This window comes from Limanda limanda, chromosome 5, assembly GCF_963576545.1.
Source record: "Limanda limanda chromosome 5, fLimLim1.1, whole genome shotgun sequence".
NCBI classification, from domain to species: domain Eukaryota; kingdom Metazoa; phylum Chordata; class Actinopteri; order Pleuronectiformes; family Pleuronectidae; genus Limanda; species Limanda limanda.
The window spans coordinates 15293946-15304795 of NC_083640.1; the positions used below are offsets into that span (position 1 = coordinate 15293946).

A 10850-nucleotide genomic window follows, 5' to 3' on the forward strand; every position below is an offset into this window, starting at 1 on the left:
TTGATGCTCCCCCGCCCCCCTTTTTCTGTCTATGAAATTAAACACGATATCATTGTCAATAAGGATCACCCACTAAAATATTTCTTGAGTATTAATAGAGGATGTACTGCACTTGTACATGTTCCTGCAATAACATATTTCTATTTTACAACTTCCACAGACAATCACGTAGTGTGTTAACCAGACGAAGCCTTTAAAGAAAGTCAAACTTTACAAGTGGATTCCTCAAATATTTGTACAATTCAAACACCTGCCAGTTTTGTTCCCGACACACGGTGGCGGAAGAGAGTAAAGCACATAACAGCTCTTTCGGTCACGAAGAAAACAGGCGGTGACTGATTGGCTGACACGACAGGCGAAGGGGGCGTAGAAGAAGACGCGACCGGAAAAACAAAAGCACGCTGATGTGACCTATGGATGTGACGAGAAACAGACTGAAAATATAAATACAGTAAACTTTGCGTGGACAGACGTCACCGGTGAGGGAGTTCAACTCGTAAAACTTGAAATTATGACGTCGATCACTCGCTCCGCTTGAAGGACATGTATCGACTTGTCCCGCTCATCACGTCGGTGTCCAGACGGCTCTTATGGAGGAGGGGGGGTTGTCCCGGTGTCCCCCCTCCTCTGAACCCGCTCCCTGGACTCACATGGGTGTCTGCGGCCGGTAAGAAGGACCTGGTGGACCTGCCTGTCCTGGACGAAGACGAGCTGGAGGAGCAGTTCGTGAGAGGATCCGGTCCCGGAGGACAAGCCACCAACAAGACCAGCAACTGTGTGGTCCTCAAACACGTCCCCACCGGGATCGTGGTGAAGGTACTTCCGGTGCTCCCCTCAAACACTGTCACACTACATACTGAGGTCCAGCAGATCACTTCAGACACTGGAAATAATAATACTCCTTCAAAGGTTCAGTGTGTAAGATTTAGGCGATAGGGATCTATTGGTAGACATTGTATATACAATAATCCTAGTGATGCCTACACTAGGGTGTTCATCTAAATTGTACCAATTGATGTTTTCTTTACCCTAGAATGGGCCCTTTTATATTTAAATACTTCATATCTACATCTGGAGCTGGTCCTCTCTATAGAGGCCGCCATGTTGTTAACAGTAGCCCAGACTGGACAAACTAAACACCTTTTGAGTTTTTATGACAACTGAAGGCTACCACAGGTTGTCTTTCATGTTTAGAGGGGGGGGGGGGGGGTGTTCAGCTGCAACATGCAACATCGATGTCACTAAATTCTACTCATTGAACCTTTTAAAGGGGAAATGTTATGCTTTCTCCGCATTTCCCTTTCCTCTAGTGTGCAATTTATTTTTGCCTCTATTTCCTCTGTGCCGTTATGTCGCACATGTGCATAATAGTCAGGGATGGGCAAAAATAAATCAAAATGTATTTTGATACAAAAAACTAAATACCCCTCGAATAAATGTATCAAAATAAAATACAAAATACTGGTCCCACAAAATGTAACAAAATACAATACATGTATTTTGTATTTAAAATATAGAAAATACTTTTTCTGGATTTTCCGTTGTCTCACAATTTGGTATAGCAGAGGATTCAGGTTTGGGCTATATAATGTATACAAAGCTCTGGTGAACCCCAAAAAAGGAAGAACAGTCACAGAATGTCAGTGAAACAACAATTTGATAAAGAATGCTTTGAATAATGGAAGTGTTAACAGTTTATTTTCATCAAATATCAAAATGCAAAGAGAGCGAACAAAAGAAAAATCTAAATCAAATCAATACTTGGTTATACTACCCTTTGCCTTCAAACCAGCATCAATTCTTATAGGTGCACTTGCACAAAGTCAGGGATTTTGTAGGATTATAGTCAGATGTATGATCAACCAATTATACCAAACAGGTGCTAATGATCATCAATTTCACATGTAGGTTGAAACATATAGTCATTAACTGAAACAGAAACAGCTGTGTAGGAGGTCATACACCATGGCAAGTGTGAGCACAGCAACAAGACACAAGGTTGTTATAGAGCTTCAGCAAGGTCTCTCCCAGACTAAGAGTTCAAAGCAGACTGGGGTTTCCAGATGTGCTGTTCAAGCTCTTTTGAAGAAGCACAAAGAAACGGGCAACGTTGAGGATCATAGACGCAGTGGTCGGCCAAGGAAACTTAGTGCAGCAGATGAAAAATACATCAAGCTTATTTCCCTTCGAAATCAGAAGATGTCAAGCAGTGCCATCAGCTCAGAACTGGCAGAGACCAGTGGGACCCATGTACACCTATCTACTGTCCGGAGAAGTCTGATCAGAAGTGGTCTTCATGGAAGAGTTGCAGCCAAAAAGGCCTCCGACATGGAAACAAGGCCAAGCGACTCAACTATGCACGAAAACATAGGAACTGGGGTGCAGACAAATGGCAGCAGGTGCTCTGGACTGATGAGTGAAAAGTTGAAGTTGACTCCAGATCAAAAGAGTTGACGCATCAACACTGAAAGAAACTAAATATGTTAAAATAAAACTGATCTTCTTTCTCGTTATCTCTCAACAAAGTTACGTTTCATTGCTGTTTATTTGTTTGACAGCTGAAGTATTCGAAAACTTCTGAACCTATCACTGGGAATTTTGTTTAGGGGCGGGGCAGGACTTTGTAATAAATAGTGAGGGTATATAATATATAATGATTCAGGAGCTATTGTGACACGTTTTACCACGGTCTGGTTAACTGAGGAAATGTTGGTGTCAGAGGACTCTAAACCTAGCTCACTGTAAAGTATTAAAAAAAAACTCAAACTCAGCACCTGCTGCCTCAAATGGCAGCAGGTTCTCTGGACTGATGAGTCAAAAGTTGAAATATTTGGCTGTAGAAGAAGGGAGTTTGTTCGCATAAGGGCTGGAGAGCAGTACAATAATGAGTGTCTGCAGGCAGCAGTGAAGCATGGTGGAGGTTCCTTGCAAGTTTGGGGCTGCATTTCTGCAAATGGAGTTGGAGATTTGGTCAGGGTTAATTATATCCTCAATGCTGGGAAATACAGGCAGATACTTATCCATCATGCAATACCATCAGGAAGGCGTATGATTGGCACCAAATGTATTCTGCAGCCGGACAACGACCCCAAACATACAGCCAATGTCATTAAGAACTATCTTCAGCATAAAGAAGAAGAAGAAGTGATGGTATGGCCCCCACAGAGACCTGATCTCAAGATCATCGAGTCTGTCTGGGATTACATGAAGAGACAGAAGGATTTGAGGAAGCCTACATCCACAGAACATCTGTGGTTAGTTCTCCAAGATGTTTGGAACAACCTACCAGCCGAGTTCCCTCAAAAACTGTGTGCAAGTCTACCTAGACGAATTGATGCTGTTTTGAAGGCAAAGGGTGGTCACACCAAATATTGATTTGATTTAGATTTCTCTTCTGTTCATTCACTGCATTTTGTTAATTGCTGCATACTCGTGAACTGTTTTTTAATTCGTACAGAAAGTATTTTGAGTATTTTAAATACAAAATTACTCCACTCTAAAGTATTTTGTTACAAATTACGTTCGATTTTTTATCGTCCCTATCAAATACAAATTACAAAATACTCAAAGTAATTGAAATATGTATTTCAAATACAAGTAATAGAAATACTGCCCATGTCTGATAATAGTCATAATAATAATAATAATACTGTGCCCAGCGGCTTGTCGAGAAACATAGTATGGCACAGCTGGGATTCTTGCAAAAATTAAAGATATGAGATTTACTATGTTCATATTTTGTCTTTGTACCATTCCCCCCTCAGTGCCATCAAACCAGATCTGTGGAAATAAATCGAAAGCGTGCCCGTGGAATCATGAGAGAGAAACTTGATGTTGCATATAAAGGAGAACTTAGCGAACTGCTTGTAAAGAAGAAGGAGTCGGTGCATAAGAAACAAGAGAAGAAGAAGAAAGCACATGAGAATCTGGAGAGGAAAAGACTGTTTAAAGAAGCGCTGGTTACAGAATCCACACATGAATAAGATATTTATTTGTAGAATATAAGAAGACATGAGTCCGTAAATGTATCAATATATTTTGTTGCTGTAAAGACTGACAAACAAAACCAAGACAGGTAATGTCAAGGGTATCCCATCAAATAAGCCTTTTATTTCTAGCATCTTTCATACAAAGCTAAGGATAGAGAATTTAAAAATCGAAATAAAGTTGTTTACAATAAAAAAGTTGGTGATGTGTAGTGCATCTTTTGATATTGAAAGGATGTTTCCCAAATGAATATTTCGTGCTCTAGCTACAGAATACAACGTTCACCTGTAGGTGTGGTTTGATTCAGGCATAATTTCCCCCTCATCTATTTCTAGTTAATTCAATGAGTTTCAAGAGTCAACTCTGACACACTACACATTGTTATATGACACCGTGGGCTCATTTTGTTTGGTTGAATTTGCTGTACAACATTTTACCCAGTTCATCGCAAGATGTCAGCAAAATGTGATTGGCTAAATACAGAGAAGACTTGAGGTGAAGCCATTCTGCTGTCAGTTGTTCCTAATTGATGCCTACACCCAGAATATCACTGAATGGAAGCTTCTGTTTTCACTTGAAATCAAGAGGTGGACCAAACTCTTGTATCGGCTACTTGAATGAGACCTTGTTTGGCATGGGGGTGTGGTATCCACAGGCTCCACTCTACACGATTTAGCCTTAGATTCCATGTATGTTTTAAAACTTTCAGCAAGATATATTGCTGAAAGTGGTTTTAAATTTTATTGAATCATTTTTGCTGAGGCAAAATTATAGCACATTTTCTAGTCCTATTCAATCAAGTCCCCTTCCACTCAAAAATATGTGCTAGTAGGTTTTCAAATGAAACTGCTGAAAATAAAAAAGTTTCTCTTCAGGTATCACTGACTCAGACAGAGATGCAGGATTCATATGACAAGTATTATTATTATTACTTCATGAACTGTGGCTGCTATCATAAATAAATAACATTGTTACATCCATAATTATCCCTCTTATTGTCATTATAACAACTTGTCTGTCAGAGCTGAAACCTGTTGGAAAACAACTGTTCCTGGTCTCTCTCCCCCACACATTGAAACTTGAAGCCTGTATTGCAAATATACTGATCATATACATTCAGTGATGTAGGAGACTTCTTTTATCCAGTTAATTTTAAAATCAATGATTACAGCTTCTGTTTTTATTCACCTATCCTTAGTGATATGAGAAGCAGCTTTTCAAATCTAGGTGTACCTAATAATATGCCAATTGAGCCTATACCATATATATCTTCCTAATATTCTAATGATGTTGAATATCATAATATTGAAGATCATAATATCTGTTCTGCAGCACAGGAGAGAACAGCAGAGGTTTCACAGGGACACGTTTCAGAATGGGAGCTTCCTTTTTTTCTATGCTGAGCTTCAGCCAATGAGAGCGCCGCTGTCATGCTCGCGCTCCTCCCGTCGCGGCCGAACAGCCAATCACAGCCGCCGTAGGGTTTTTAAATCCTCCACGCTCTCACCGAGCCTCTCCACGGTGGCTCGCCGGTGCCAGTCGATGCACAGACGGGGGATTTCAAGCTGAGGCCGCGCTGCACCCACTCCTCGTCCTCTTGGGTTCGATTCTGATGACGGACATGGCAAAAGGTGAAACTTTGACAACAACGCTCCGTCGCTTCTGTGTCAGCTTGTGGTAAACACACAGCTGGAGTTGATGTGAAGCTAACAGCTAACGCTAGCTAGCCCGACTAGAGGGTTCAACTTTGTTCAAATAAGAACGCAGCTGGTGGTTAATATCAAAACCCGCGGGTGTGTGGAGTTGTGTGACTCGCGGAGCATCTTGACGTGTGTCCGTGTTTTTTAAAGGGAAGAAACACTTGCAGAGAACCGACGTGAAGCCCGAGGACAGCGTCGAGCAGCAGGTCGCTTCAGGGGAGGGGACAAAAGAAAACAAACCAGCTGCGAACAACAAGGTGAGTTCCACTGTCTGGTTCTGCACCGATGCCTGTCTGTGTTAACGAGATGAAACGAAAAAACCCGAGCTGCTTTTCACACATTGTTGTAAAGATAGTGTGGCAGCAACGAATACAACATCCACTCACAAACTTTATCGACTACAGGAAGCTACTTATCGTGTACCAGACACGAGCCTGTCAGGAGAACCCTCCATCAGTCGTTGCACAGCTCCTCTAGGAGTTTTTATTAAAGGCCAAATGTTATGGTGTAGACAGTACGTGGACCCGTATCAACAGTGCTGCAGCTATGTGATGTAAACACTGAGTCACTGGATAAAGTGGTGAGCTACACAAACGAGCTGGGAAATAAGATGGTATCAATATTTAGAGAAATATAACACAATACCGATATGTTTTTATAATATAAGGGATCTATATCAGATTTGTTAAATGTTGTTTATCAAATCTTTATTTGTTTTCCATAAATGTTTAAAAATCACAACTTTCACTCAGAAGCTAAAATCAGACTTTAAACATTGGATATTTATATCTGTATAATTTTTGGCTTTATCAGCCAGAACTATACCTGTAGAAGATGTCCCTACAGTTGGTTATAAGGGTTTGAGATAATGATCTATGCAGCCACAGAAAACTCAAAGTTTCCAAATTTCTGTGCAAGCAACAATGGTTGATCAGTGTTTTATTAATATATTAAGAAACTCCATGACATCTGCCTATCAGAGCTGGTGCTGTTACCATGGAGAGGAGCCACTCACAGCTGTTCAGTGTTTTTCAGTTGGCTTCCATCTGCTTTTTTACCATTTGTATTCTGAGGCTATATCATTTTTGAATGCTTTGGATTTTGTCATCTTATGCAACTTTAAAAATGTTTACCATGCAAATGTTTGGCATCTTTGTTTGGATCACAACATTGCCTATACAACCAGACAACTCATCTATATATATCTTTTCATTAAGGTAAATAATTACTATTTTTGTAGGATTCTGTAGGTAGAGTTCCGTCAATTTTCCGGAGTCCTAGCAAACCTCGATCCCCCCTGAGCGACAGTTCAAGCATGCTGATCCAGGAGGGCAATGAATCTGATGCAGCTACTCCTGATGTGTCAAAGCTGAAAAAAGGTGAATACCTAATTAACCTTTTTAAAGAATTCTAATCAGCTTATTTTGAAAAGCTGTTTTTTGATAATTTCTAATGCATGTAATTTTCCAGCCATTTTTTCCCTCTCCAGCCTTGTTTGGTCAGCAGATCCTTGTGTGCCACAGAACATGGTAGCAGTGTTTGCCGACGTTGTATCTTCTGACACAACTTGACTGTTTTATGAAGCGGCTGTCACCCTCCAAATGGTTCGGGCAGCTGTCAATTTCATTTTGTTTCTTTTTGTTTTAGACGTACCGAAAGAAGGGAAATGTGAGAGTTTTGAGTCCAAAGAGCAGAAGCCAGAAATTCCTTCTCTCAGTCATGGGATCAGAGAGCAGCCCGCGGTCCAACCTGATCAGAAAGAGCCAACACCGCACACAAATCAGGTCAGGTCTGCAGCAGACGGCAAAGGTTCAGCAGCCAAACCTCGGAGTCGAGCCGGTCACAAACTCGGAGGAAAGAAGTGAGAGCACAAAGCCAACATCAGTGTCGTGGGGGGGGGGGCAGCAGCAGACACAAGACATGGTCCAGTTACTCAATCATAATCTTTCATTATTGATCATATCGGTGTTTTTCAGAACGGAAAACAAAGCTCCTCAAAACAGAAAGGTCACCGACTATTTCCCCATCAGACGAAGTAACAGAAAAACTAAAGCAGAGTTAAAGGTTTGTATGAAAGATGTAATGAAGAGGGTTGAACATTTGTGTTAACGGTTAATAAAATACAAAGTGAATTTCTTTTTTTTGCCTTGTGTGTTAAAGCGTTTCTATAAAGATTTTGCAACTCTACCATAAAGTTTAACTTTGACCCAATTATTCTAACTGTCAACAGAGTGAAGAACACAGATACATTGATGACCTGATAACGAACGGCACTGAGGAAGGAATGCAGGTGACATTTAAAGATTCTTCTAATGTTGTGTCACTTTACTTCGAGAACGTACTGTGTGAATTTATATCTTGTGTAAATTCTGAATATTTCTTTTGTGACAAATGTATTTATACAGTGGTTAAACAATTCCTGCATCTTTCCTACACCAGATAAGCTTCACACTTCATTTGCTTTTACATGTTTACAGGTCAAACACATAGAAGGAAAAGGAAGAGGAGTATTTGCTGTCAGGAGCTTCAAAAAAGCAGAGTTTGTTGTGGAGTACCATGGAGACCTGCTGGAACTGGCTGATGCTAAACTGAGAGAGGCCCAGTATGCTCTGGATCCCCAAACGGGCTGTTACATGTACTACTTCCAGTACCAATGCAAAACTTACTGGTAAGTTCAAATGTCACCACTTCTTAATTCAGATTCTTTGTACAATTATCAGCTTTCTGGGATTGATTAATTTGCAAGCTGGTCTCACTTTTCCATGGAACATCTTTCATATTTCACATCGTCTTCTCTTGGTCTCAGACTTGATGTTTCTTAGACCCTAGTCAGATCTGGTATTAACTTCCCTCTTGAGGGATCTGATCACTAGTGCATAGCAGCAAATTCAGCTCTTGATGAACCCAAATGTGTCCTGAGATCTGGTCATTAAGACCACTTTGAGATGTGGTGACATTCTTTTCACTGTGCTACATATGAAGGACCGCCAACTCGGCTGACGTCCTCTGACCTGCTACATTTGATAAACACTCGCCACATAATGATTGATAGCGGAGCTGCGCATTCATTCAGCCCCTCCACTCCACTAAATCTTTCTCTTGACACACAAACATTGTCGTAGGACACATCTGTAAACTCGGACTGGCTAAAAACAATTTAATCTTTGCGAGCACAAATTATATTCATGCTTATTTGCAGAAAGTGCGATCTAATCACAAGTGGACACAAGAGTTCAGGACACACTTTAACCCCAGGTGTTATCAGACGGATTTAGAGTGGTCCACACTGATCAAATCTCTCAGGACGGATATATTAATACCAAAATTCTCTCTTCTAATTAAAGTCTCGTTAAAAAAAAGTTCCCCAATCAAGATTTGCAGTAGACTTGAAAATGACATTCCTTCTTTTCTACCTGACTTGTAGTGTTATCTTGTTACATTTACAGCTTAATATTTGTCTTGATCTATTACAGTGTTGACGGTACAAAGGAAACAAGTCGTCTTGGAAGACTAATTAACCACAGTAAAGCCGGAAACTGCCAGACTAAGCTTCACGACATCGATGGAACACCCCATCTGATCCTGGTGGCTTCCAGAGACATCAAGGCCGAGGAGGAGCTGCTGTACGACTACGGTGATCGGAGTAAAGCCGCCATCTCGGCTCACCCGTGGCTCAAAAACTGAAAGTTTGACCACAAGATTTTGTATTTGAGATGAATTGGTGCTCCCTGCCGTCCTGTTGGGTCTTTTTGTAAAAGATGCTACAGACGAGCGGCCCTCACATGCTTTTTTATTAAGTATAAAAAAAGGATTTTGTTTTAATTGGAGGCTGAAGCTTCAACGTATGAAACATGTATTTTTGCAACGACCGTTTTTAATCAACGTTTTATATTTTTCTTATCTAACTGTAGCAGAGAGGTTTAAGCTTCAAGAGTATTTCTCCTGGATAAGTAGCAGATCCTTTTGTAATGAATATAATTCTGACTTCAATTCTGCAATTGTAAATTATTACCTGTGCTGTAAATTGAGAAATAAACAGTTGAAATCTCAGGCCAGCTGTGAAATCGTCAATGGTTGAGATCTGGAAAACTATTAGATGCTCTGATACCATTTCCCTTTCCTGATACCAATATCTGGACTTTATCAGTGCATTTAAAAATAACATTGCTTATGAAACGCATTTTAACTGTTGTATGATGCCAACATGGAAGTGATGATTGCTATCATTGTATGGCCTGGCTCAGGTAAAAAATCTTTTGAAAAGCAAATGCATGCAGAGAATGACTGTGAATAATTTTATTATCCAGTTTGACAGGAAAACGCAACACTGTGCGAAACTTGGCACTGACATACTTTTCATGTCGCCATTGTAATTGTGGGACTTTCCAGTATGAAATATTGCCAGATTGCTGATGTTAAGCTCTGCCTAACTACACAATCCGAAATGATTTCTTTGCTGCTCAAAAAACAGTAATAGAGAATGATTTAAAGAGCTGGTATCAGGCATCCGAACACCTCATTTAAAAATAAATAAGGTGAGAGCAATTCTCATTTATGGCCTAACGGCAGCCCTATAAAACCACATTTCTAGATCTTTATTTGGATCTGCACCAAATTATACAAACTCATAAATATCAGTCCCCTTAACATGCAGTTTTTTCCCACCAAGAACCAGAAATTATTACCCTGGGAAATCTGTGAAAACTCAATAAATATCTATCTCGCCGTTTTAAAGAACGTGAGAAGAATTCCTGGACCTGCCCCAAAAATGAATGGGATCATTCTTTGCTCATGTCACATCCTTCCCAGTTTTATGGAAATCTACCCTGTTTGTATATATCCTGCTGTCAAACAAGCAAACTAAAATAAGGGTGAGGCATTACCTCCTTGATAAAGGTAACTATGACCGCCTCCTCCATTGTTTGAAATGCACATTGTTTTGCAGAAGAACAGAAACGTTGACAGAACAGATATGTGACACAAAGTTATCTGCAGCGTCAAAGCAGAACAATGAGTATGATTCAGATAAAGTTAGTATTGAGGCAAGTTAAGAATGAATTGAATCAGAATAATTCTGGCTCCTCTGGTCAATTCTTCCAATCAAAACAAATATACACAGAGAAGTCATACATTAGAATTCTTGCTTAGGACTTGAATAACAGT

At 40.2% G+C, this 10850-nt stretch overlaps 2 protein-coding genes across 2 annotated transcripts; both read left to right on the forward strand.

The window, feature by feature from the left end:
- Positions 1 to 372: 372 nt before the first annotated feature.
- Positions 373 to 4491, forward strand: mtrfr (mitochondrial translation release factor in rescue). Its single transcript, XM_061071685.1, has 2 exons — positions 373 to 816; positions 3765 to 4491. Exons 1-2 carry the CDS (start codon positions 544 to 546, stop codon positions 3981 to 3983), a joined length of 492 nt encoding a protein of 163 aa, XP_060927668.1. The 5' UTR covers positions 373 to 543; the 3' UTR covers positions 3984 to 4491.
- A 1027-nt stretch (positions 4492 to 5518) lies between these two features.
- kmt5ab (lysine methyltransferase 5Ab) lies at positions 5519 to 9699 on the forward strand. The gene is made up of 8 exons (XM_061071875.1): positions 5519 to 5618; positions 5838 to 5944; positions 6928 to 7066; positions 7335 to 7548; positions 7664 to 7751; positions 7918 to 7977; positions 8165 to 8355; positions 9161 to 9699. Exons 1-8 carry the CDS (start codon positions 5600 to 5602, stop codon positions 9369 to 9371), a joined length of 1029 nt encoding a protein of 342 aa, XP_060927858.1. The 5' UTR covers positions 5519 to 5599; the 3' UTR covers positions 9372 to 9699.
- Positions 9700 to 10850: the final 1151 nt, after the last annotated feature.